We start from the raw sequence: 26,515 nt of genomic DNA, 5'->3' as shown, positions 1-26,515 counted from the left end.
ATTGAACTACTCTTTTGAATTTGAACCCAAATACACATCATCATCCACTTGCATTAGTGGCTATGCTCCAACATTTCAAAATTGTGGTTCTCTCCCAAATAACTTTTGTCATCTTCAAAGAGTCAAATGAATATCCAATTCTTAACAAAGAAAATGGAAAACAAGTTGTATTGCACTATCTAATCATATATATCATGGAAAAAAGAAGCTTCAACTTCTCTCTTTCTTTACTTTTTATGTTGTTCTTTTGCTACCATGACCAAAGATTTGAATATGGTAATTCCAGAAATACTTTTTTTTTAATAAATTTTCCACAAATACCTTTCTTTGTCTTTTATTTTTCTCGACTTCTTTTGGTACCATGACCAAAGATTTTGGAGAATTACGTAAATATGTCATTAATCGCAATTTAAAAAAATACGTTATGGATTCAGATTTTTCATAAATACCTTTCGTTTTCTTTCTTTTTCTCCCGTGCTTTTGGTGCCATGATAAAACATTTTGGAGAATTACTTATATATCTCATTTGAACATAGTAATTTCACAAATACTCGTATCGTTAATATTCACACAATTTTGTACTTGTGTTCAAAATGAAATTACAAACAGACACTTCAACAAAAATGAAATAAAAGAGATATTAAGAACAAAGGAATGGCATGAGCGAGCTATGCATGATGATATATTCAAGCATTAAAAAGAAAATCATGCCATTCATCTTCTTCTTCTTTTTTTTCTTTTCCTTTTTCCAGTCATTCGCTGATCTTCGAGAAGATCTATTATGTTAAGAATTGATTTGCTTAAGATAAGCGGATTGGCTGGTTCTAATGAAGTCCATGACGGTCGATGTGTCTCCGTGGACGACCACTCTGCCATCTTCCATGTACACGGCTCCGTCTGCAAACTCGAGCTCTTCCAACCGATGAGTCACCCAAAGAGCCGTTACGTCTCCTCCGACTGAACTGTCTAATGAATTCCTAACCGCTCGGATTACCCCAAGCTGTCCATTGATTGAAAAAATATACCCATTATAAATGTAAATCTTTTATGAAAAAGGCAATGCCATTCTTTGTTTCAAGAATTTGGAACGTTAAAAAAAAAAATTATGTAGAAAAAAAAATGGCATGCCTTCGATGGACTGCTATTATTTCAAAATTTTCGAATCTCAAATTTGAAACCAAAAATAACGTTTGAAAGAATTTACCTCATTTTTTTTTTTTTTTGTAAAAACAAAAGATTGGAGATGGAAGTTCATTGACTTGTCTTTTGACAGAGTGAGCTAAAACCCACATAAATTACCAGTTTAACGTAACTTCATATACCTGATCGCTTTCGTCTAAAAAAGTTGTAAGCTCGTCCAACAAGAGGACTTTACACGCTTCAGCTAGAGCTCCAGCTATGGCGACCCTCTGCTTCTGACCCCCGCTGAGAGTTTGAACCGACCGCTGATAAAACAGTAACGAAAATTAAATGCCAACGCATGTCCTTGAGCGAGCAAGAAAAAAAGGAAAAAATAAAATAAAAACAAAAAATTAGTTGACCCGTTTTGCGTGTCTCTGTAATTCTACATACCTGCTGGTAGCTAAGCATGCCAACGGATTCCAGAGACCTCGAAACACGAGACTTGACTTCTTCGCGAGTGAGATTGAACTTTCCGAGCCCGAACGCCACATCTGATTCTACTGTTGGCATCACTACCTGCCATTAAATAAAAAAATAATAAAAAAAGGGTTTTGAGTTACTCCGAGTGAACTGCATAGTTTGGACTCAATTGAACAAACCCAAAAAGATTCATATCGAAATCACTCCTTGATGGCAACATAGAAATCATGGTCTAACTAAATTCTTGAGGAGAATAACATAAGTTTCTTTTTCTTTTTTAGTATCTGATCAGCTATATTGGACATGTAGAATCCGGGTAATACAGCACCGAATTGACCCAAAACTTGCTCATTTCATTTGAAGCAATAACAGTGATAAAAATTTCATTAATTTTTGTGTTCCTCGGAGTGAATCTTATCAGATTTCCTAACCTTTTTTTTTTTCTTTTACTAACTGACAATGTCAAAGAACAAATAGCATATAACAAACCTGATGATCTGGGTTTTGGAAGACATAGCTCTTAGGTTTCTTTACAAAGACTGCTCCTTTTGTTGGTCTCAAAAGACCCGCCAAAATCTGCTCAGTACAACAAACAAATTAAGTACATTAAGAACATTTGGGAAAAGCTGAGATTTTGTTTATCAGCGTGTACCTTGAGAAACGTAGATTTACCACATCCGTTGGGGCCGAGAAGCATCCAAAGCTGTCCAGAGGGAATTCGAAGAGAGCAGTCTTTGAGAATCGGTACTGTTTTGTTATTATAACCTTGCTTGACCGGCACAGAGAAGCTCAAGTTCCGACCTTCTATGGCCGTACTATCCTCGGTGCTGAAATCAGTCCTGTAAACGAATACCCATGAGAAAGAAGAGACGAATTTTAGATGAAATTGTGTAAAGAAACAGCTATGGCGAGAATGCCCGCCAAATGTTCGACCAAATGCCAAAATGGAAAAAAAAAAATTGAAAACAAATTAAGAACCTGGGAGGAGACGTGGAGTGGATAGGTGGTAGAAGAGGAACAGAGGGTGTAGAGATTGTGGAGAGTCTCATTGGGAATTAATTATTTGAATTTTACTGGTTTTTTACTTTGCTTAATATATAATAAGCAAAGAGTCAACGAGAGAAGAGCCTAAAGAAGGGACTCAGGGACCAGATAGATTGCCACGTCATCTTTTCCTTTCTTTCTTTATTATTCCTTCCGAAAAAAATTAATATCATTATGTATTTAATTTTTACAGGATTTGTATTGCAGATTCCACATTTAATATTTACTAAGTGAAAATTAATCTCATTTGTTATGATGAATCAAATTTTAAATATATACTAGAAATTATTTTAGTGGTTGAACTTGATTTAGTTTACAATTTATTTAGATAATGTATGACTATTATTATTATTACTATTTATGAAGCATAAATACTAAATTTGATATATTAACTAATTCAACTAGTACATGATAGATTTTCCCTCTCTCTGACACCTCTCTTTACTATTTGGCTAAAAGTAAGACAAATCTGTGACCGTTAGTAGGGAAGAAATTTAATCATCTCTTATCTGCACAAAAACAGACCTCTCTTTCTCTCTCTCTCTCTCTCCATGGCTTTCTCTGCAACTCTCTCTCCACAGAGCTCCTTCACAGCCATCTCTCGGCTCCCACGAGGCTCAGCTTCAAGAAGACCAAACCCTCTACGCTTGTTGTCAATCAGTGCCGTGAAATCCGCAGAGTCGGACAAGGAAAAAGCTCCCTTGGAAGCCAAACCAAAACAAGAAGTCTCTTCTCCATCAACAACCACTCCTGAGCCAAAGAAAGCTCCTTTGAAGATTCCAAAAAAGCCCGTCTATTCGAGTCAGAACAAAACCCGAAACAAAATTCAAATTCAACTGGGTTCTCTTTTCACTTATTCCTTCTCTTTTTCTTTGTTTTGCAGTGAAGAAAGGTCAAATAGTAAGAGTGGACAAAGAAAAGTATCTCAATAGTATTAATGTGAGTACTCACTCTAATTGTCACTAAAGAGGAGAGCACACATGAATTAACTGATATAGTTTATAATTACAAATAATATTGATAAATTGCAGTATCTATCTGTTGGTCACCCTCCTTACTACAAAGGCTTGGACTATATTTATGAAGACCGTGGCGAGGTAAAATAATTCTCCAGCTCCACAAAATATCGGCTTCGAACACAAGTTGATGATTTTTCTACGCCCTTTTCAGATTTTGGATCTGCGCATTTTCGAAACCGGAGAGTATGCACTTGTAAGAAATGCTTACTCAATCCTCTTTATCTTCTGTTTTTTCTTTAGATGTTTTTGGAGCTATGAGAAGAACATGTTTGTTTGAAAGAGATTCACAAGTGGTTTAGTAGTGTTACAGGCAAAAGGTCATCTTGGGTTTGATCAATCATATGACTTGTTTTGTAGATTTCGTGGGTCGGGGTTCCAACAGCACCAGCTTGGCTTCCGACTGATATGCTTATCAAGGTACCTTTTTTTTAAGTTTACTTTTACTATATGAGCTTCTTTCACTAGTTTTTTTTAGCTTCTGTTGATCCGAATCGGGTCATCAAGCTCGAGCTCAATGAAACACTAGCCAGCAGAATGGTTTCTGATAAGAAACATTTCACATTTATTATTGCAGTCTGATAAACTCGATTATGAGAGAATGTGAACTGACCTGAACGAGCTCCAAACACGGAGAACTCTTACCAGAAGTACATCTAGATATGTCTGTAAAGATTGGTGTCACTAATATATAAACGATTCATCTACGATTCATATATGTAATCATTTTGAATATTGACAGTGAAAAATAATGTTACAAGTAATGACGCTAAGCTTAATATCTTCACAAATCAGCTTCGTTCCAACGAAAATCAATCTATATTTACAGTACAAGAACGGAGAATTGTTTTTACCTTCCACAAAACTTCTCGGGACGAAATCATGTTTTAAGAAAAGGATTGTTTGTACAACAATTCTGAACCAAATCTCGAGTCACAGAAACGTTCGCGAATGGTTGTGCATAAATCAAGTTAAAGGCGATAAATCGGACTCTTATTTCAATGTGTAGCTTTTTCAATTACTGCCGGTTCCTTTTTCAAGTCACGCCGCGCTTTTTTTCCTCTTGCACGACAATTCATCGCCGTCTTTCTTTGCCGTGCTTTCATTATGTTCTCGCCAGGGAGATTCTAGGAGGCCAAGCCTGGCTCTGCCAAACAAGGTGACCGGAATTCTTTTGCTCGGAAGAGACACGTCGAGGAGCTTTTTCCGAGAAGTGAAAATCACCTCCTGCTGAATTCGAGAGCCACGAGAACTCTGGTTTATCTCTTCCACTAGCTCCCGAGAACAAACCGTTCTTTCTATCGACGCGACCTCCGCTCCGACGCTGATGTCCAAGAGCTTCCAAAGAGGATCGTTCGGAGATAGCTGGGAGACAATACAGTGCTTCTTGACGTAGTTCAGCTCCATTGCCGTGCAATTTGGCGTGGTCGAAATAACCCATTTGGGCGAGAGAAGCTGAAGCGCCCATTCGAGCTCTTCCCTGGAAGAGTGGATCGAGTAACAGACGTGCCAAACACCGAACTGGTCTCTTGTCGCCTCGTCCATTCTCGCTCTCTCTCGTCTTCCGTTCTGCGAAATCCCGATCTGACACGCGTACCACATAGCAGAGGGTCGGATCACGAGCGGTTCGGGTTTTCCGTCCGCTTTGGCCTCCGAAACCATCGCTCTCACTCTTTCGTTCAGGTTCGGAAACCCGTCCAAGAGTCGGAAACGAGAGGACGGGTCTCGTGAGAGAATCTCGGGAACTACGAGCGCCAGAGATTGGAAACACTCGGGATTAGCGGATTCGTCGACGTATATCTTGGAGCCGAAAGTCTTTGACACTTCGGATAATATCTCTTCCTGCCCTAACATGTCGCAAGCTAGGTAAACCACTTCCGCTTCCGGATGCTTCCATATGCAATCGATAACCTGTTATGATTTTGGAGTTCAAGTGAAATGAAGAAACCATTTAGTGGGTTCCAAATCCGAAAAAAAAAAAAAATTAAAAAAAATATCTGGGGAAGGAAATTATTATATCTAAATACAAAGATCCATTTGGAAGCTTCTGATATTCAATGCTGTAGAGAGACTTGTATAATATAATTAGTGACACGAGTTTGAAATCGAAATAGAGGTGGATTGAAAATGGATTAAAATGACCAAAAGCCAAAACTTTGCTTATTCAATTCAGCAAGATAAAGCTGCAATACTCAACAGAGACGTGAGTTCAAAAACACTAGTTATATTCATAGAAGATTCGACATGTGTGTTTAGCCCTAGCGACAGAGAAACACGGTACATAATGCTCCTTTATATTACCTGTCGGATAGCTATGTTCTTGCTTGGCATGACTCGATAAAAATTGCCGAAAGTACAGTCCAGAAAAACGTAATCGAGCGAACGGGTGGGTTTTTGGCCTCTCGAGCCAACGTACTTTTCCGGTAAACTCCGGAGACACTCCGGCGTGAGCCTGCAGTCACCTGTGTGGAGGATGTTACCGAAATGCCCTTCGAATAAGAACATTAGGGCTCCTAATTTAAAAAAAAAAAAATTAAGACAGTGCATATTAGTTCTTTCGAGACTCGAAACAAGCGAAACAGAAAGCAAAACAGGAGTGTCACCGCAGTCATAAGCGAAACAACAAAAGTTTGTCAATCCAACATTGAGATCAAGTACTTGTGTCAAGAATTGGGGCAAGCAAAATATTTCTAAATAAATAAAATAACCTAAATGGGCTAACTTTGAGCTGGAATCCGAAGAATCAACGAAAAATCATCGATTAAAGTAACGATTTTTCAAACCAGTGGAAGAATTATCAGACGGACTAACTTAATCGTACTAAAAAATATAAAATAAAAATAATAAAGAGAAATTCGTAGACATGAGAAAAAAATAAAAGGTACCAGGGCAATGATAGGCATCGAAAGCGGAAACGGTGAACGATCCGTCGGGGTCGTTGAGGATAATCGATTTCCCGGCCTCAATTCCGACGAACGCCGGAGATTCGATGTGGGGAAATTGTTGGAGGAGAAGCGATTTGGTAAGTGAAGAGCACAAGATTGGAGAGGATGAAGAGAAGAGGGATGATGATGAAGAAGGTGTGTGGTCTTTGTGAGCGTGGCTCAACAAACGATGTCGTTTTTGAGACGATTCATTCCACGTATCCACCGAGAATGGAAGCCCCTTTGGCATTGATATCGGCATTCTGTTTCCCCTCCCTCTCTCTCTCTCTCTCTATATATATACACACAAAAGCTTCCAGAGGAAGGTAAGGAAAGGGAGGGAAAATGTCATACGGTTATATATACCTTAAATTATAGAGAAATTGTCCTATTTGTCACCAATTTCGTAACATTTTCTCACTTTCTACCAAAAGATTAATTTTTCCTAAAATACCACCATCTATGTTAACAATGTTGACATATATATTTGCCATTCACTATGAGATGTCAACATTGTTGACATAGATGTCAACAATGTTGACATCTCTTTGGGAAAAATTAATCTTTTGGTGGAAAATGGGAAAATGTTATGAAATTGGTGACAAATGGGACAATTTTTCTAAATTATATGAGTTTTGTGAGATTTGTTGGATTAATATTCTGCTTTTTTTATAGATAAATATCAGTTGGTCTGTTTTAATTCAATATATTGTATAGTTGTTACATATTGGTCATTGGTAAAGGCTAAAGCACTTATTTTATACAAATAATTAGCAAATATTCTTCTTATTTTATTTACTTCAATAAATAATATTTAAAAAGTGAATTTCAATGTTTTAACTAAAAATCTAAAAGGTATATTTTGAAGTAATCATCTCATTAAGCTTGCTTTTAGCGTTTGGTAAAAGTTGTTTTTTAAAAATTTTAAGTAATCATTTTTACAAGTTAAATCATATTTTAAGTGTTTGGCAAAAAAAATAATAAGTTGAAAAGTGATTTTTAATGTTTTAACTAAAAATTTAAAAGCTATATTTTGATGGTTTTTAGACGTAGCATTTGTTTTTGGCTTGTATTTTCTCTTTTCTAACTCGTTTATTTTCTTACTTTAACTTTTACTTCTAATTATATTTATATTTATCAATTAATTTTTTTATATGAACAAAAATTATAATTTATTTTTTACAATCTATAGACACCACTTTAATATATTTTTATATACGAAAAATATCTTATTATTATTAATTAAATTTCATATAAATAATTATTATTTACAAATATTAATATATATTTTATCAAATACTAAATCGTTTTTTGCTAACAGCTACGTTTATTTTACAATAGTTTATCAAATACTTATTTACTTTTGAAAACAACAATTTTTTCTTACACTATATCTAAAATCACTTTTTTAAAAGCACCGGCAAACGGTGTCCATATGTCTAGCTTTCATTATAAAATTTACAATATTATATATAATAATTAATATACTATGTATGCATATATATAATTATATAGAGCGATATGTATAGAATTTTAAATTAACTCTTGTTAGCCTGCAACTCTAGTTACCATTTAGCTTTCTTATGTCTTAAGTCTTAACCGTATAAAAAACGATGTTATAAAACGTCGTAATTTTTTTTAGAGAAGTATTCCTAGCTATTATTGTTATTATTTTACTTTACATATATGTTTATTTATTCATGTGCATTGTGCGTAGTTACATACCATGGATGGCGATCGCTGTCGAATGATATATTTTAATAAGGGCAATTTAGCAAAATAGTCAAATCAAACCTTTAACATTGCTAAATAAGAAAGGTTTTGTAAATACTAAGTAAATAGCCAGATATCATTTAAGACACTACTACATTTACTAAAAAGCTCAGACATTTCCCGCCCATAAGCACACGGTTTACTTAAAAAAAAAAAAAAAAGGTAACGTGTAAACGAGAATCAAGGAAGTAATAACTTCAAATTAATTACCGATTATCTCTCCACCAATATTCAATCTACCATTAAGAAAAAATCTCTGTTAATGTATCTTGATGCGTTGTAAAATGTAATCATGTTTCAGTGTTAATGTATGGGAAAAATCATTGTGAATGCGTTTAGAATTTTGGGTGTTTGGATATTAGAATGAAAAAATAGGTGTTGACATATTTTGCAATAAATCTAAGTAAATATTTGGCAGTTTAAATTTTTGTCGTGTGTAAATCTTTATTTACACATTTACACCGAGTATGTCAATCCTTGGATTTTACAACAATGTATGGTTGTTAATATCTGTAGTAAATGTGTGTAAATTAATGTATCTTGATGCGTTGTAAAATGTAATCATGTTTCAGTGTTAATGTATGGGAAAAATCATTGTGAATGCGTTTAGAATTTTGGGTGTTTGGATATTAGAATGAAAAAATAGGTGTTGACATATTTTGCAGTAAATCTAAGTAAATATTTGGCAGTTTAAATTTTTGTCGTGTGTAAATCTTTATTTACACATTTACGTCAATCCTTGGATTTTACAACAATGTATGGTTGTTAATATCTGTAGTAAATGTGTGTAAATATTAAGTATTATTATATTTGGTTATCTGGAAGTGTTTATTTACGTATATTTACTGCATAAGTTGTCATAACCTTAACTTATTTACATATATTTAAAAAAATAAACGATACAATATATTTCTGGCCGAAAAATATCAGAAATAATCTATAAAAAGAAACAAATAAATTACAACTTCCACGTCCATTTAGTTCCTAAAATAAAGGGAATCATAAATTGATTAAATCATGTTCACACTTATATCAGGAAAACAATTCAAAAAAATTCGGGAAAAAATTTAAACCGAAAATTCAAATATGTAATTCAAAATTCAAACGTACATGGGCAATTTTCGGAAATAAAAAAACCTATTATTGGGCCACGTCATCGGCATGGTTATTTACTTAGTATTTACAAAACATTGGCTAAATAACAAATCATAAGGTTTGATTTGGCTATTTTGCTAATTTTTTGTTTTAATAATGTGCATAGCTATATACCATGCCTCAAATTTTCAAATTATATATATAGCCTAGTTAGTTACAAATCTCTATATATATTAATCCATTGTCAGGTAGGTAAACGAACATTATATAGTTTTCTTTATAATTAAAAAAAATTAATAAAAAAAATGTGGGCATTTATTTTATTTATGATGACATCAAAAGCTTTATGCGAATGAGTTTGATCAAATCGTTATCATATCATAACATTAAATGTTTTAACATATTTTGACTTAAATCATCGAACCTTCGAATGAGATAAGGGCCATAAGGCTCAATTCGGTGGAAGTTGTCACCTTATTTAATTTTCGAGCTCTATAGTGATATAGATGTAACATAAATTACATGATTCCAAACTGAAATCATTTTCAAATTATTATAACTTGGAGTAATTGTTTCCGAATTTGTATAAGATATTTATTGTATTGATATGTTATATATATATATTAGATTCTATTTATTGTATTGTTGTTAAAATGTCAAAAGAGACATTAATGTTGGCAACTAGATTGATTAAATGGAGTGGACATAACCCCTCATAGATAAGTTGGTCATTTTGGTTTATCCTGAGTGAATATTTAAGCTATATTTGGTTCGCGGCATATCAATTAAGCGGATTAATAAAATTATTCCTCAAAATTATTGAATTTTACTCTCTTCTTTTTTAGAACTGAGTTAAACCTGAAGGTATAGTATAGACTCGAGATTTTATTTGAATAATGTATAGTTACAATTTATATTTATAGTCATATTTTCAATTGAAGTGATCATTTTTTTTTCAAAAAAAAAAAAAAAAGATGATCAAACAACATTTCAATCTCCTAGTTCAATTCTTTAGAGATCACAAAATAAACTAGAGCATTAGAGACGGAGAGATACAATGGAAATCCGAAACACTTGTTCCAAACAGAAAAGGATATAAGAAATGGTGTTTTGCCATTTAATTGATGTATTTATTGTATACAACATATATAGTTGTTACAAAACACTAACCACCCACCTTCTCATTTACAACAATCAAGAAAGATTTCACAAGATCATATTATAGAACCTCACATCATATATTCTCTTCTTTTCTTTTCTTTCTTTTCTTTTCCTACAAAAGAGGTTGATCAAGATATAGACTTCCAAAAAATCCCCATCAAACCAACAACAAAAAAAACACTAAGAAGAAAGGACTCTCTCTCTCCCACTCTCTCAGTTGAGTCTCGTTCTCGGGGACCCCCCGGGAGGCGCTGTGTGAGCCTTGAGCAGCGGCGATTCACGGAAGAAGGGATCGATCGCGTATGGCGATGATGAGGCCGTGTGGCACGATCTCGACGGTCCGATGTTGGTACTGTAGGCGCCGTTTTGTTGGCCCACCGGAGCGAAATTCGGGTGGGGCGGGGAGAGGAGGTAGCTCCTCTGCTGGGCCGACCCTCTGAACTGTCGGAGCGGGCTCGAGCACGGAGATACCGGCATTGACGCTGCTATCGTCCTCGTGTTCTCTCTGAATTTACAAACACGCCACACGTGAAATGAATGAGTAAACGAATCAATCAATGAATGAATGAGTTCAGAGTAAGCGGTTCTTACCGGGAATTTCGTATAGATCTCGAAGGCGGCGTGACCACATACTCCAGAATCGGCTGTTTCAGAAAGAAAAGTTGCAACGACTTTCAGTACAAAACTATCCACAAAGACTAGGTGTGTGTGACACGCGAGGGAAAAAAATGCTTTTTCTTTTGTAATATTCTTAATTCTGTTAAGTAATAACAAAAATTCACTCTGTGCACTTTGATTATAATAAACTATGTTCAGTTATAATTTAAACATAGTGTAATAGGGTATTCCACACGATTCAAAAACTATAAGTCAGCTAAGTGGGGGTTGAAATTAAAACCGAAACTAAACGCTCGAGTTTCTTAAAAGTGAAGGAACCAACAGTAAACACAAGTGAGGATTTTAATGGACTGACAAATAGAGAGTATAAACATAAGATATCAGTAGAACACAAGATTTCACTCAAACAGAGTACAGTGCGTATATTTTTCCAATTTTCAATGATATATCTATATATATGAATAACGGCATATGTATAAATGGTATCGAAGGTTTTTACCGGTGTTCTGCTACCATCAAATTGGAAGGGTTCCTTGTTTGGCGTCCTCGGAGTCGTTTGGTCTCGGATGAAGCGGTGGTCGAGCAGTTGGGCTGCCGTGGGCCGCGCCGACGGGTCTCGTTTCAAGCACAAACTCACAAAGCTCTTCGCATCGTTTGAAAGGTAGTCAGGGATCTCAGGCATGTCTTTGCTGTTTCCGATTTTGAATATCGCAGCCACCTACGCCAATAAATAAACGAATTAATTGAGCCAAAAATTTAAAATTTAAAATAATGAGTATTTGAATGTGTATAGTGGGAACGTTTTTTCCGTACCCCTTCGTACTGGCTCCAAGGAGGTTTTGAGGTTGCCATTTCGAGAACTGTACACCCCAAACTCCATATATCAACTGCGAGGCTGTACCCATTTGTGTTCATCACAACCTGTGGAAAAAAAAATTAGAAAGATAGTTTTAGTCATGGCATTCTTACCAAGGGTTTAAAAAGATACAGAAAATAAATTGGAAAGTTAGGTATTCGGACACTACCTCGGGAGCCATCCAGTAAGGACTTCCCTTGAAAGAGAGCATCGAAGAGCAATTCGTTATCTGCGAAATTGATAACAAAGTCTCATTACGATCCAGTAACCAGGAAAAAAATTATGCATACGAGCATCGAGTTAATCACAGAAACGTTTTGAGCCACAATATAACTGATGTATTTTTGGCATGATATACACAATCTTCGAAACAGTCACTATTATGTAAAAATAAGCAAAAGACTAAATAAAAACTCTTCGTTTTCTCGTTGTTGCAATTTATGATATGAAGCACAATTAACTTGGTGAACAAACTCATTAAACAGAAGCGAAGTGTTACATGTTTTGCCATGCCAAAATCTGCCAGCTTGATTTCACCATTAGGATCAACTAAAATATTTGCGCCTTTGATGTCCCTGCCATGGTTAAAATATGTTAGCCATATAGAAAAATAAAAAAAAAATAAAAAAATAAATGGAAACCCCTGCTCTGACAACCCACCTGTGCACTGTTTTTCTTCCATGCAAGTATGCAAGCCCGGAAAGAATCTGCCTTGTGTAGTTTTGTATAACAGGTTCCTTAAAAGCACCGTACTCTTGAAGTAATTTGTGGATTGAGCCACCAGACACAAATTCCAGATAAACCGACAGTGAATCATCAGCCTGAGATCATGACAGCCCGTGATTGATACCTTACCGCTCGATATAGATATACTCTCGAAGTTCAAAGTACTATAGAAATTTAGAATCTTTACCAGTTCACTTCCAAAGTACCGAACAATATTCGGATGCGAGAGTTGGCTGAGCAAATTTATTTCCTGCGGACACGCAAAGTTCAGATCGATTGCAAAGGTAAATAAACACGATTAAGAATCCAAGGCTGCCTCTGGAACCCGTCCGTTCCAATGGAAATCAAAATTTGAAAAAAAAATTGTGAGGGAAACTTTAATTTTTTTTTTTTTATAGTGTTTGAAATTCGATGAAATTATAAGAGAAAGAGAATGACAAGAGAGTCACACGTGGCCAAATCCCCAAATTTTCTTCGATTTTTATTTTTCACGCATTTTTCCAAGGAAAATTAAATCACGATTTTAGTCACGCACATTCGATAAATATTTATTAATTTCAAGCAACATAAGAAAAATATAATGGATTTTATTCATCCCCTCAGATAGTTCTGGGTTCAAACTCCAAACACGCCGTACTTGTTTTAGGACAGAATCAACAAATACCTGGTGCAATTGCTTCAAACTTTCTCGTGATGTATGATCGTCTGAGACGAGCCGTACTTCTTTTATAGCGCACATTTGACCTCCTTCACTGTTCGAAATTCCGATAAAAAAAATCAAAAACACAAACCAAGAAGAGCACAAAGAGTTATTATTGTTATAATTACCTGTTGAAACCGAGGTAGACGTGACCGAAACTTCCTCTCCCCAAAAGCTTACCCTTCTTCCACTTGGAGTTCTCGCCGGGCGGGCATGCTCTTGGTCCCGGCAGGGTCGGTGGGCTCGTCGGCGAGCCTGGTGGAAGAGGAAGGCGATGGCATTGGCTCCGACATTCTTCGAGCTGATTGAGCGGGGAAGTCGGGCTCGTGGGCCCACGGGAACCGGGCCCGGGGCTTTTCGACCTCATCGGGAATTTGGCATCAGTAGTTTGTGGCCTGTGGTCAAAACAAAAAATTTGATTGGAATTTTAGACTTCAAAACAAGAAATCTGAAGCTGTTTGTTCTACTACCTATTAGCATGTCCTACATTCTATATCTTTTCTTTGTCCTATAAAACCCATCCAAATTATCTCTCATAATGAAATTGTCAGAAGTTCAAAAATCATTACAAAAGATACCCAATTTTATCAGACGTTCAGAGTTCATAGCAAAATTGAACACAGAACACAGTTCACTCAAACAGTTCTCTGAAGCTGTTTGCTTTTTACCTAGTATCATCTCGTTTTTTCTTTTCTCTTTTTGATTCGTGTCCTATAAAACAAACGAAATTACCTCATATCATGAAATTGATCAGAATAAGGGAATTCATAACTAAAGACAACCAAATTGATCAGAATTTCAGAATCCAAAACAAAATTGGACTCAGAACACAGTCCTCTGAAGTTGTTTATTTACCTATTATCATCTTCCATATTTGAAGTCTTTATTTGTTGGCCTATAAAACCAAAGTAAATTAGCTAGGCTCAATTATGTATAGAAGTTATCAAACCCGGCAATCGTCAGTATGAGTACTAATTTGAAATTTTGTAAAAGAAAAAAGTTAGTTATAAATTCTGATATAAAAGAACAAAGAGATAATGAATATCTGAAGAAAAAAGAAAACAGGAGAAATGGCAGAGCCACGTGTGGAATTTCGCACTGAAAAAAATTCCTCAGAGACAATAATACCACCCAGACTCTGACAACAAATCCTACAGAGAGGAAAAAAAAAACGCGCTTGTTCCTATTTATAATTTATCCATAAAAAAGGTAATTTAAAATAATTAATAATTAAAAAAATAAACAGCAACTCAAATCAATCGAATCGAAAAAGGCAAAAAGATCAACCGGTTCAATTCGATTGCGATTTCCTCGAAACCCTAGTAAAAGGAAGTAGATAAAAACAGCCGACCTTAAAACACCACCACCGTGGTCTTGGCCGGCCGTTTGCTCCTCCGACGAGCCCGTGGAGCTCACGCTCGAGACCGACCCTGAGGCATTACCGGATCCGAAGCTCACGCCATGGTCACCGCTTCCAACGCCACCGGTCGTCGTCGTCGGTCTCGGAAGCGGATGACACTTTCCCTCAGATTCGAAGCCGGAGAACCCCGTCGAGGAAGAACTTCCTCCGGCTCCGCCGCCGGAGCCACCGCCGGTGAAGTCTCGGCTAAGCCTGGGCGAGACGCGTCCGAGAACTTCCTCGAAGCTCTTCGGCTTCTTCGGAGAATTGAACAATCGATCGGCGTGGTGGTTTTGGTGATGATTGTCTTCTTTGAGCTTGCTTGATTTTTTTCCCCACCAAACAGGCATAATTATTTTTTTATACAAATAATAATAAATAAAAAGAATAAATCTAGTCTATGTAGAAGAAGAAGAAGAAGTGAAAGGATTTATATGAAGAAGAGAAAGAGAAGACTTTGTCTTAGAGAGAGAGAGAGACGACTTGGGTTTGATTGATTAGCAATAGCATTCGAGAAAAAGGAAAGAAGAAGCGAAATACAAGAAGACAAGTTACTCATTGTAATAAATATTAAAATAAATATCTATAAAGTATTATTAACGATATTACCATTATTATTCTATCACTATCATTCGTCAAAATTCATGGTGAATGTTCGACCTCTAGTTATCTATCTCTAAGTATAATACATAGTTATTCTAAGCTAATTGATTAGAAAAAAAAAATAGCTTTTTTTTTTTTGAGAGAAAAAAAAAAAAATAGCTAATGCTTACAATATTATAAGCTTTCTAGTAAAGTTTCAAAGGTTTTCAACTCTTAATGAAGTGGACTAAATTTTTATCATGGTTTAAATCATGTATATTTTAAATAAAATATTTACTCGGATGAATAAGTTATATAAAGTTATATAGAAAGGACAATAAATTATTACACTTTGATCTCGATACTTTTTTATTTTATAAAATTATGACTGTAGATAAATTTAGACTATTTTATAAATTCCGCCTGCATGGTTTATAATAATTTATTTATATAAAAAAAATTGAATTAAGAGTTCATATAATAACGTATTAAAAAATCGTAATAGTTTAAAATGTATAAAATATAAGGATAAGCATATAAACTAAGATAAGTATAATGATAAATTCTACGCTATATTTGCATATATCTATATATTATTTACAATAAATCAATATATCATAATATTTACGTTCAATGTACAACATAAATTAATAATAATTCTTCAAATAAATCAATGTATATCTTACTATACATATTTTTATATATGGATCAATACTATATTACGACCATGGGGTGATGAGATATTAAATTGATAAAAAATTTAGGAAAACCCAAAAACATAATTCATAATTTTATATAGTAAATTTAATATAAAAATAAATAAAAAAACAATTCTCTTTTTAGTGATAGAGGGATGTTTCCGTACAAAATAAAATAATAATAATAAGTGAGAGAGGGAGTGTGGGACCCGAACACTACAGTGAGGTACAGCTCAGCTATGAGAGAGAAAGACGGCAAAGTAGTAGTTGATAAACCAGCTAGCTGATGTGGCAATTTAAAAGAGAAAGTTCTTTAATAAAACACTCAATCGTGTTAGAGTAAATTAATTCTTTTAGATTAAATTGTTTTTTTTTTTGTGTATTTTATTTACAATAAATTTTAAAAAAAAATGTACCCTCTAAGTAGGGCGGTACAAAACCGAACCGAAAATCGGATAAAACCGATAGCCAAACCGAACCGAAACCGAAATTTGGAGCAACGTCAGCTAACCGAAATTCGGATTCGGATAACCGATCCGGTTTATAAAACTGGACCGGATAACGGATTTGATTTTGAGAAACTCTGGATATCGGTTATTTAACCGATTTTTTTTAATTAAAAATAAATATATATTAAAAAAAAGACTTCGCCTAATTTTGAGAGAGACCTAGCGTTTTTATTTTTGAGAATACATGGATGAAGTGGAAGCACTAAATGATTCTAAGCAAGTTGTTTCGGGTAAGATAATTAAAATTTTGACATTTTATTTGACATATTCATGTGTTGTTTGTTTATTAAAAGAAATTTATTTTAAATTTATGTCATTATTATTAATAGATGATGCTCACGTTGTCATAGAAGAACAAACTTCTTATATATCAACTCCTACTGCTACTACAACTTGATTATGTGATCTATAAAGGTAACGTACAAATTCAATTGTTGTATGGTTTATTATGATCATTAGGGTTGTAATTTTAATTTTATATTATGATATTTACATGTGCAGGTAGTTGGAGACGAGTGTCCTTTTGAATTTTATTTTTTTACTCAGTTTTAGATTATGTATTGTCATTTTGGAGCTTTATAAGAGTCGTTTGTACTCGTTTTTTGAATTTTTACAAACCGGATTTGGATTTTTGAAACTGGATATCCATTTTATAAAACTGGATATTAAAATGGATCTGAAATTTTACAAATTGGATAACCGAATTTTAAAAATTGGATACTGAACTGGATACTAGATTTAAGAAACCAGATAACCGAATATTCGGATAACCGAATTTTGGTTTTACACTAAATTGGACCGGATACTTGACCGAGATTTTAAAAATCGAAAATTCGGATTCGGATACTAAAAATGTCAAAAACCAAACCGAACCGAACTGATCCAGTTTCACCCCTACCTCTAAGGAATTTAAAATACAATTAATTCATTAACTAAATCACCAAAATTTATAAATTTGCTAAATAGTTAATATTCTGTAAATTTTAAGTAAATATTCATCATGGTGATGTTACATTATTTGTACGTTTTTAGTATTTCATTTATGTTCTTAGAGTATGATGATTATTTATAACTGTTAATGAACATGTACAGCTATTAATGTCTTCTTAGTTTTGTTATTAAAATATCGTGGTTATTTACTTAAAATTTATCTAAAATCAGTTATATAATAAAATTTGAATTTTTATATGGTTATATATTTAGAGAGCATTTATACGAAATATAAATCAAATGTTAATACTTTTTAAGAGTATCATTGAAATAAACCTTACTCTATAAATTATTTGATTTTTGTTTAATTCTTTAGTGTCTAGATATAAGTTAATTGGTTTCTTGTACAAAATAAAAAAATTATTTTAATTCTTTAGTGTCTAGATATAAGTTAATTGGTTTCTTGTACATAATAAAAAAATTATTTGAAGTATGTAAATGTTGATTATGTCTTGAATTCCATTAAAAAAAAAATGTTATCTGTAATAACTAAATTGCTACAAAACTAATAACTAATAGCTTGAGAATTATTTTGCTGCAACTAAAATATCACTTGCATAAAAAGTTAATGGTCTATTTCAAAGGGCCATATACCTATTTAACCATTATAAATCTTAAAATTTGCTATATAACTAACATTTAATTTATATTTTATAATAGTCATTAACTAAAATAGACAGACATTAACAAAAATAACAAATAAATAGATGACAAAAATAATAGAACACAAAAAAAATAACTCTTCTATTACAAAAATGCCTACAAATTAAATATATATATATATATATATATATATATATATATATTGTGATCTTCAATACCGATCTGACCAATCAAGAGTGTTTCATTGTGGTGCTCTACGCCATAGTATCGTAGATTTATTCATACTGCATTTTTGCAACAAATTTACCAACATTAATACAAATAAACACGAATATACTGATATTAACATGAATTTACATATACATTAACATAAAATAAAAAAATAAAAAAAAAATAAAAAACACACAAATACTCCGAATGCATATGGATCCATATAGTACCTTTGCACTACTGGAGAAGGAAATCGACTCTCGGCTCAATCTCCACTAGAGAAGCACGAATCGACTACGATGGAATATTTTCCTACTATGAAGTCATAAGAAAATCTAAATAAAACAACCATGTATTTGTTTTATTGTTATTCAGAGAGAGATATGAAATCACATGAAATGTGTATTCCTAAAACGATTGAGGGAATCACATGATTTATGAGAATTAGCTTTATAATGGAATCGCAAAAAAAAAAATAATAATAATTAATTAAATAAATAAGATACCTGAAAATAAAATAAAAAAAACTCTGCACCTTGGAAAAAATACCAAAGTTTCCCTTGGAAAAAAAAAATCCATTCAATATACTCACAATATTTACTATTATAAGACACCAATGGATACAGAGTTCCTTCCAACAAACATATATAGTCAACTTTATAATTTGTCTTAAATGAGTTGATAGATAATAAAACTTCCATGTTGGAGCGAATTACGTTCATTAATTTGACTTTTAACCATTGCATATACATATACATATATAGACACATATACTGTCGTCATTCATTAATAGTTGTTTTAGGTAATTCAACTTTAAACTCATGGCATCGTAGAAGAAAAAGAAAACAAAGGCAGTATTAAATCTGTGGCTTAATAAAATTATTAATCACATTAACAATGCATAAGAGGAAATATGAGGAGACCCTTCTACAAAACTCAATATAATAATTCTCATGGGGGAGATCTCAGTCCTCTACAACAAGCAATTCTTAAGTGTAACCGATCTCCTCCGGATAGATTAAGACAAATGTGGATGCAAGTGAAACAAAATAAAAAAAAATTTACGTTTCGACAATTAAAACAACTACGTGTCGTCGATCAATTAAGAAGATTCGTTATAGGTTTTTGGTACTTATTAAGAAGATGCGCAGTATCATTTTTATTCTTATTTAGTATTCGACTAATATTTATCGACACAGTCGCGATGTATTTATATTGGTGCAAAAAATGAAACATTAATGAGAATTTGTATATTAATGTAAATTTTTAATGCATAACTGTATTATGGTAATGAGAATACAATGAAATTGAAGCGTGGTACGAATAATGATTGACATACATGAATTTGCATATTAGTTGGCACCAAAACTAATTTAACCGATTGGGATACACATTTCCACTTGGGGAATAATATAAGAGAGTGAGTTGAAAATACACATCCCTTTTAGTTGTTTTGATAGCATCATGGGAAGAGCCGCGTAAAGATAGTGGACCATGGTTTTTAAAAACTATCATTTCCTCCCATAAATAAAAATAAAAAAGAGAATAAAGAAGAAGAAAGTATACTAAATGGAGTTTTGTAATAGTATTTTTTTTTTTTGTTATTAATAATCTAGTCTAAGAAAAGTGTATTTTTTTTATATCCGTTAATAAACCAGATGGAAATTTTTGTCATCAATTTACTTCTAGATTTTTGTAAACTTCAACATCATTGTTGATTCATCATTCATGACGGTAATAGCCAATGTTTTACGTTTCTAGCAAAAATGATCATGATTTTCTGGTTTTTAGCAAAATAATTAAAAGTTGACACTGCTTAAATTAGATTCTATAAAATTAATCTACGTCTCTATATATAAATGTATTGACATGATAAAAAAAAATTATTGACACGTAATAAGTGTATATTTTTGTAAAATTGTATTCATTTTAAACAAACTTACTTATAATTCTTCAAAATTATATGGTTATTTGTTGTAATATATAAAATATATTGTGCTATTGTGTGGCCAAAAGTTGTCGCACCATGGACCATGGTGAAGTAAGCATGATATACCAACTTGTCTATAAATCCTTTGACATAGTAAACGCGGCAACCTTTTCCCTATGATAACGAAAAAAATTGAAAAAAATACAAAATAAAATAATTGTTTCTTATTTTGAATATGATACTAATCTACATTAAAATGTTTTCAATTAGCATTAATGGCCCACAACGAGGTTTAGGTTGCAGGGTAAAAAAGTTGTAACTACTTTATTGTCTCAATAATAATTAATTAATAAACAATAATTAATATTGTTAGATCAAGTCAATATTAGGCATCACAACCCAAACGGAATGTCCCGTTTCGATGCCTCATTTTTTTAAATAGACTGTTATGCCAAAAACGTTGTTATGTAGTGTGTAAAAATAAGCCTACGAAAACATCAAGGTTAAAAAAGAAGAAGAGGCTTTTGATTAAATAGCTGGTAAAAAAAAACCCGTAAATACAGATACATAATACCAAAATCCACAAGGAAATAGGGACCTACAATTTAATAAGGCTTTTTAGTTTATCTAAAGATATTATAAAAAAGAATAGAAAATCAGTTAGCTGAAATTAACATTTATAAGTACTTTAGTCCTAAATATCGAACTTAATTTTCTATCTAAATTCATCTGGGTTTTTTTAATACTTGAGTTCATTAGCTTTAAAGTATCTGTTTTAAATAATTATTTAAGGAAATCTGTTTTAAATATCTGTCTACATATATATTTAATAGACTAAAATATTCGATCAAATACGCACTATTTTCTTATCCGTTATCCACATAAGATTTTAATATAAATAGCCAAAAATATATACTATTTGTCCATAACGAATATACCCATCTAAAATAAAACATAACTTGTTATTATAATTTGTTCTTGCTAAGATATACTGTATCATCAATAATACACATCACTATCGTAAATAATTTCATAATTAATAAACATAAATTCCAATCACAGTTTGATAAATTCTAGTAAAATAAAAATAAAATAGAAAGTACAAAAAACCGCCATAACTTGAACCTAGAAAGGGCACAAAACAAAAAGAAAGGGCACAAAACAAAACTAGCATAAGTGAGGTGTCTCAAGTTAGGAGTAACTTGGCAGCCCACGTGTGAACTCCTTTTTGGGTTTTAGCTTCTTCGACATTAAAAGAAAATATATGAATAAATTTATTACCAATCGTTGCCTAACCAAAAATAACTCTTTTTACCATCGAAATCCCCTTTCTATTTTCTTCTGGTGCGTGAACGCACGTGATCTGCCGTTCTTTTCGTAACGATATAATTGAATGTTGCCTAACTTTTGTCATCTTAAAATGGAACTTGTTCGACTTCGGCCACAAAACATATATACATATTGAATAATTTAATATTATATTATAATAATAAAAAAAGATGTTTTAAAAACATCCCAAGAAGATAGGATAACTTCCCTTTTGAAAAAAAAAAAAAAAATTCGTTACGGATAGAAAATTCATCGGCATATTTATAAAAGATGCCCAAAAAAGAATAATGACACAATTTAACCATCATCAATGTAAATTTACGCATATGAAGTCCTCAAAATCAACCAATTTATCCATATGAGAAAGAAAAGAAGTCCCGCCAAAACCTACAAATAATACAAAACTTGGTATCAAAACTACAGTTCGTGTATTCGGTGATTTTTTTTTTTTTTGGGTACAAATATTGACAATATGTGACAGCCTAATTGATTAATTAGTAAATTAATTAGAAAGGAGCTGTGACAACATCCCTTAATTCAGGATCATCTTCTTCCAGTAACTCAAAAGAACTATTTTGATGATCCAACTTCATCCCCACAACACTTACTACTGGCTTCAAACCCTGTAACACACCATCCACAAAAAAATGTTATTAATACATATATAAATAAAAATAATAGGCTTTAAGACCATTAATTTTACCAGGAAGACAATTACTAAAAGTCATTATGTTTGTAGCATTTTTAATTATGTAACATATTTTTAATAATAAATCTATGGCCTAAAAAAAAAAATTTGGATAGTAATTTTTTTTTTTTTGTATATATATATTAAAAAAAAAGTTATAACATGAATATCTTAAAAAAAAAAAGGTAAGACTTAAGAATTGGGCTTGGATTATAAACTAAATAAGCCGGCCCATTTTTATAGAAAGGGAAGAATGGGCCCAAACTCACCCTGAACCATTTTGAAACTTGCCCACAAGCTTATGCGGCGTTTAAGGAATTTTGGTAATACGCAAATTATGATTATGATTGCTTCCAAAAAAGAAAATTCAACAAAATTTGAGCATGAAATCCCATAGTAAATAAGGTTTACTTTCTTCAAAATAAAACACACTTGCACGAACATACCAAAAAAAATATCAGACGAGGATTATGATACACATACATCATAGGAACGAGAGAGAGAGAGAGAGAGAGAGAGAGAGAGAGAGAGATTACAACTAAATAAAAAAAATACCTCTGTAAAAATGTCCATCGCTTCTTCCATAGACCTTGTTTGCAATACATATAACGCGGCCTCCTGCAACATAAAGTTAAACCATTATTATATAGCTAAAACTACATACTATATATATATACACATAAATTTTTATCCAAAAACTTACTCTTGCAAAATGAATTTGATTCATTGTTAACGTCATTGGCTCGCTCTCTATCGATGATTTTCTATCAATATTTCTTCCTTCTAACATCTTTGAGATATATTTATATATATATATATATATTTATATATGAATATATGGATTTTGTATAGGAAGAGCGATATCTCAACTAATGATGAAATGAAATGAAATGAAGAACGGATTCGTGTTTATATATATGTACAGTGTGTGTGTATATATATATATTTGTGTGGTGTGCGTGTATGTTATTATAAATAAATACAAGTAGTGGGGAAGTTCACGAGGATTTTCCATATTTGTTGAGACAGGGAATCACGAAAGAAACGTGGCAACGGATTAAGTGCACACGTGTCATAGAACCAACGGCGATGGCTGATTTAGGAAATTAGGACCAGAGCGACGGTCGAACGAGGGACGAGAACGTAATTGCGGGCGCCGCTGCCCAAGTAGATTTTGACACGTTGTCGTCGAGTGACGTCACGCGTTAGGATCGATGGATGGGGATAAGGTGCACGGATTGTCGTGCACGTGACTCGTAGGCTGTTTCGTCTTGTATTCCGTCTTTGCTTTCCATCATATGGTCACTATGAGCTCATTTATTTAATATTATTCCGTCTTTTCATTTTTTTTAACAAAAATATACCAATGTTTTTCTCACTTTTGATATGTGCGTGAGATAAGCTCCTAAAAGACAATAAATAAAAGAAATAAAAAAATGCAAAGGATTTGCCGCGTGGCAGGCAAAGACTTGGCCTCTATATTTTTATTTTTTTGTAGGGGGGAGCTAAATAATTAACCCAGCCTCTATTTTAAAATTATAGCTTAATTGTTCATTTATTTAGGAAACTAAGCCATTTATTATAATATCATTTCAATATTCCAATAATAATCTTAAGTGTTAATATTATTAATATGTCAGAGTAAACAATATTAAAAGTAACAGTAAATAGAGTAAATCTCATTAACGAAACAACAGTAAATCTTATTAACGGTAACACGAACAATAATAAATCTTATTAACCGTAATTAGAACAACATTAAATCTTATTAACCGCAACAAGAAATCAATAAATCTTATTTACTGTAACAATAACAACAATAAATCTTATTCATCGCAACAATAACAATAGCTTATCTTCTTAACTGTCATCTCCGCCGTCTTCGGCGTCAGAGTCCAAGTTTTCATCGAAGTTTCAATCAGATAAATTCCAGTCCTAGCTTCCGATCTGGACGTCGTTGTTAGCTGGATCGCCTTGATCAATATCGTTAATCAATCAGTAAATACAATTAACACCAAAATTCGTACACATTAACAATTAATCAATCAGTAAATAAGATTAACACGAAAAGTTAATTCACATTAATAGTTAATCAATCAATCAGTAAATAGGATTAACACCAAAAATAAATTCACTTTAACAGTTAATCATTCAGTAAATAAGATTCAACAGTTAAAGATGACGTCGTGTTGGAGGCTGGAGACGACTTCTACGGTTTGATAATTGGATTGAAGGGTTAATATAACAGTAAAAATGATTAACTTAGCATTAACAGTTAATCCTAAATTCAGATTAACAATTAATCCATCATAAAATAGGACTAACACCAAAAATCATTCAGATTAACATTTAATCAATCAGTAAATGCAATTAACACCAAAAACCATTCACATTTACAAAGAATCAATCAGTAAATAGAATTAACACAAAAAATTCATCAACATTAACAGCTAATCAATCAGTGAATGAGATTGACACAAAATTCATTCCCATAAAAAAATAGTCAAATAACAAATAGGACTAAATTAACATTTTAGTCGTGCTGGATGCCGAATGCGAGTTATATGATTTTATAATTGGATTCTAAAGTTAATCTAACAACAAATAAGATTAACTTAATATTAACAGTTAAAAAATAGACTTTCTTCACTGTTCACCCAACCATAACAACAACATAAATCTTATTAAAAAAAAAGGTAAAGCGTTGCAACACCGTAAAGCGAATCGAACAAACAACAAAGCACAACCTTAAATACTTATCCTGGAATTCGAGTTTTTTGGGTTGTGGTGAAGAAGTGAAATTCAGCAAGTCTGGGTGCGTCTTACCCCTCCGCCGCCGCGATCTCCGTCAAAACTTGAAGTTGAAGCCCCTTAATTGCCGCCGGAGAGTTCACGACTACCACATCAGGTGTTTTCACTGAGAATTTTAAAATATAGATTCTTCACTCCTTGAAGGTGAACGAGGCCATGGACTGCACATTGTCGGCGTCGAACCACGCCTTGCCATGTTGGATCGCGTGTAGTTCGCTATTGTGCCCTATGGCGATCAAATAATGTGTAACGCGGGAGACATGAATAATATTGTAGGTGAATTTGGGGAAAATGGTATATTTGGTAACTCATATTAATACTGGCTATTACTTCAATTAAATTGATAGTTTGGCTATAATTTTAAACTCTTATTTATGTGTAAGCTAGTTACTAACAAATCCTTTTTTGTTTATATAATTTTAGAAACTGGTTTTAATGTAATAGATGTTAGATAGTATTCGAATAAATGTGTCTAAGATTAATCAAATAGTTTAAGCTTTTTATTTTTCAAATATTAAGTGTATACATTATTATATAAATATATACATATATAAAGGAAAGTAGGGTTTACTATTCATCTATAAACAATGCATTATTTACTTTATGATAAAATTACAAATTTTTCTTTATATTTTTAAATATTTATTTTTATACCATCATAAAAATTAAACGTGTATGTTAAAAATTATAGTGTTATCACTGAGTTTTTTCAAATCTTTCAAAAAATATCATTTTGCTAAATCACATATATTATAATCTAGATATTTCTTGAATTTTTTTAAAATTTTTATTGTGTTTTTTTTTTTAATCTCTACTTATATCTAAACTTCTTCGGGCAATACCGAAGCATAATGCTTGTTTGGATATGATAAAATATGAGAAAAAAAAAAGAGTTTATAATTGATTAATTTTATTTCTATTCAATTTCTTAAAAAAAAAAAGTTGCTTTATTTTCCTTCTTATTTTGTTTTTCCCTATATTTTCGCTTAGAGCAATTCGAGATGAATAGAAATTACATTGATCATCGACATTAAAATAAAAGATATTGGGCTTGTTCAGTTACCTCTTTCGTCTCTTTTGTCATATTTCGATGCCACCGATCATTAGATTAGTAACTTCGACAAAGGCAACTCCTAAATGATAAAGTTTAAAATATAGATTTCCGCGAAAAAGGTTTGAAATATATATATTTGACTTGAAGTCTGATTTGTAATATACATATATGTGGTTTTTTTTTTCTTTGTAAGAACA

The 26,515-nt window shown here is 32.6% G+C and overlaps 5 protein-coding genes across 7 annotated transcripts; 1 reads left to right on the top strand and 4 right to left on the bottom strand.

Annotated features, from left to right (window-relative positions):
* Window positions 1-510: 510 nt before the first annotated feature.
* ABCI10 (ABC transporter family protein) lies at window positions 511-2,751 on the bottom strand. The gene is made up of 6 exons (XM_089612436.1): window positions 2,581-2,751; window positions 2,255-2,441; window positions 2,092-2,178; window positions 1,573-1,698; window positions 1,323-1,445; window positions 511-1,000 (listed from the first exon to the last, which is right to left on the bottom strand). The coding sequence occupies exons 1-6, from the start codon at window positions 2,649-2,651 to the stop codon at window positions 785-787; spliced, it is 810 nt and encodes a 269-aa protein (XP_089468562.1). The 5' UTR covers window positions 2,652-2,751; the 3' UTR covers window positions 511-784.
* Window positions 2,752-3,128: 377 nt separating this feature from the next.
* Window positions 3,129-4,427, top strand: NDHO (NAD(P)H:plastoquinone dehydrogenase complex subunit O). Its single transcript, XM_089613530.1, has 6 exons — window positions 3,129-3,447; window positions 3,530-3,585; window positions 3,678-3,743; window positions 3,817-3,858; window positions 4,023-4,082; window positions 4,240-4,427. Exons 1-6 carry the CDS (start codon window positions 3,198-3,200, stop codon window positions 4,267-4,269), a joined length of 504 nt encoding a protein of 167 aa, XP_089469656.1. The 5' UTR covers window positions 3,129-3,197; the 3' UTR covers window positions 4,270-4,427.
* Window positions 4,428-4,578: 151 nt separating this feature from the next.
* Window positions 4,579-6,956, bottom strand: LOC149399275 (DNA repair metallo-beta-lactamase family protein). 2 transcript variants are annotated; one of them, XM_089613528.1, is made up of 3 exons: window positions 6,548-6,956; window positions 5,964-6,175; window positions 4,579-5,573 (listed from the first exon to the last, which is right to left on the bottom strand). In XM_089613528.1, the coding sequence occupies exons 1-3, from the start codon at window positions 6,846-6,848 to the stop codon at window positions 4,704-4,706; spliced, it is 1,383 nt and encodes a 460-aa protein (XP_089469654.1). In that variant the 5' UTR covers window positions 6,849-6,956; the 3' UTR covers window positions 4,579-4,703. The 2 variants fall into 2 exon arrangements, with proteins under 2 accessions (XP_089469654.1, XP_089469655.1); XM_089613529.1 differs by having other exon boundaries at window positions 5,964-6,124.
* Window positions 6,957-10,550: 3,594 nt separating this feature from the next.
* LOC149399274 (mitogen-activated protein kinase kinase kinase 3-like) lies at window positions 10,551-15,434 on the bottom strand. 2 transcript variants are annotated; one of them, XM_089611992.1, is made up of 13 exons: window positions 14,867-15,071; window positions 14,371-14,410; window positions 14,184-14,226; window positions 13,644-13,910; window positions 13,480-13,567; window positions 13,003-13,065; window positions 12,750-12,910; window positions 12,589-12,664; window positions 12,259-12,318; window positions 12,047-12,154; window positions 11,733-11,951; window positions 11,207-11,259; window positions 10,551-11,120 (listed from the first exon to the last, which is right to left on the bottom strand). In XM_089611992.1, the coding sequence occupies exons 2-13, from the start codon at window positions 14,378-14,380 to the stop codon at window positions 10,829-10,831; spliced, it is 1,440 nt and encodes a 479-aa protein (XP_089468118.1). In that variant the 5' UTR covers window positions 14,381-14,410; window positions 14,867-15,071; the 3' UTR covers window positions 10,551-10,828. The 2 variants fall into 2 exon arrangements, with proteins under 2 accessions (XP_089468118.1, XP_089468117.1); XM_089611991.1 differs by lacking the exons at window positions 14,184-14,226; window positions 14,371-14,410 and having other exon boundaries at window positions 14,867-15,434.
* Window positions 15,435-21,379: 5,945 nt separating this feature from the next.
* LOC149399273 (uncharacterized) lies at window positions 21,380-23,319 on the bottom strand. The gene is made up of 3 exons (XM_089612538.1): window positions 23,157-23,319; window positions 23,009-23,071; window positions 21,380-22,388 (listed from the first exon to the last, which is right to left on the bottom strand). Exons 1-3 carry the CDS (start codon window positions 23,241-23,243, stop codon window positions 22,272-22,274), a joined length of 267 nt encoding a protein of 88 aa, XP_089468664.1. The 5' UTR covers window positions 23,244-23,319; the 3' UTR covers window positions 21,380-22,271.
* Window positions 23,320-26,515: the final 3,196 nt, after the last annotated feature.

The sequence above is a fragment of the Urtica dioica genome, chromosome 4 (assembly GCF_054948205.1).
Source record: "Urtica dioica subsp. dioica isolate 48M chromosome 4, U.dioica_male_clone48M_v1_H2, whole genome shotgun sequence".
In the NCBI taxonomy this organism is placed as follows: Eukaryota; Viridiplantae; Streptophyta; class Magnoliopsida; order Rosales; family Urticaceae; genus Urtica; species Urtica dioica.
This window is presented reverse-complemented; position numbering and strand designations above follow the sequence as displayed.

What these genes read in the sequence shown, in the direction of transcription:
- LOC149399273 (XM_089612538.1), bottom strand. Translation starts at nt 23,243, where the DNA reads ATGTTAGAAGGAAGAAATATTGATAGAAAATCATCGATAGAGAGCGAG. An exon ending in ATCAAATTCATTTTGCAAGA is followed by an intron (nt 23,072 to 23,156) that starts GTAAGTTTTTGG and finishes TTTATGTTGCAG; the next exon opens with GAGGCCGCGTTATATGTATT. An exon ending in CGATGGACATTTTTACAGAG is followed by an intron (nt 22,389 to 23,008) that starts GTATTTTTTTTA and finishes GGTGTGTTACAG; the next exon opens with GGTTTGAAGCCAGTAGTAAG.
- NDHO (XM_089613530.1), top strand. Translation starts at nt 3,198, where the DNA reads ATGGCTTTCTCTGCAACTCTCTCTCCACAGAGCTCCTTCACAGCCATC. An exon ending in AGTATCTCAATAGTATTAAT is followed by an intron (nt 3,586 to 3,677) that starts GTGAGTACTCAC and finishes GATAAATTGCAG; the next exon opens with TATCTATCTGTTGGTCACCC. An exon ending in AAACCGGAGAGTATGCACTT is followed by an intron (nt 3,859 to 4,022) that starts GTAAGAAATGCT and finishes CTTGTTTTGTAG; the next exon opens with ATTTCGTGGGTCGGGGTTCC.
- LOC149399275 (XM_089613528.1), bottom strand. Translation starts at nt 6,848, where the DNA reads ATGCCGATATCAATGCCAAAGGGGCTTCCATTCTCGGTGGATACGTGG. An exon ending in CGATGCCTATCATTGCCCTG is followed by an intron (nt 6,176 to 6,547) that starts GTACCTTTTATT and finishes TTTTTAAATTAG; the next exon opens with GAGCCCTAATGTTCTTATTC. An exon ending in AGAACATAGCTATCCGACAG is followed by an intron (nt 5,574 to 5,963) that starts GTAATATAAAGG and finishes AAATCATAACAG; the next exon opens with GTTATCGATTGCATATGGAA.
- LOC149399274 (XM_089611991.1), bottom strand. Translation starts at nt 15,264, where the DNA reads ATGCCTGTTTGGTGGGGAAAAAAATCAAGCAAGCTCAAAGAAGACAAT. An exon ending in GTTTGAAGCAATTGCACCAG is followed by an intron (nt 13,066 to 13,479) that starts GTATTTGTTGAT and finishes GCGTGTCCGCAG; the next exon opens with GAAATAAATTTGCTCAGCCA. An exon ending in AGATCTATACGAAATTCCCG is followed by an intron (nt 11,121 to 11,206) that starts GTAAGAACCGCT and finishes TTGTAAATTCAG; the next exon opens with AGAGAACACGAGGACGATAG.
- ABCI10 (XM_089612436.1), bottom strand. Translation starts at nt 2,651, where the DNA reads ATGAGACTCTCCACAATCTCTACACCCTCTGTTCCTCTTCTACCACCT. An exon ending in CACTCCACGTCTCCTCCCAG is followed by an intron (nt 2,442 to 2,580) that starts GTTCTTAATTTG and finishes ATTCGTTTACAG; the next exon opens with GACTGATTTCAGCACCGAGG. An exon ending in TCCAAAACCCAGATCATCAG is followed by an intron (nt 1,699 to 2,091) that starts GTTTGTTATATG and finishes ATTTAATGGCAG; the next exon opens with GTAGTGATGCCAACAGTAGA.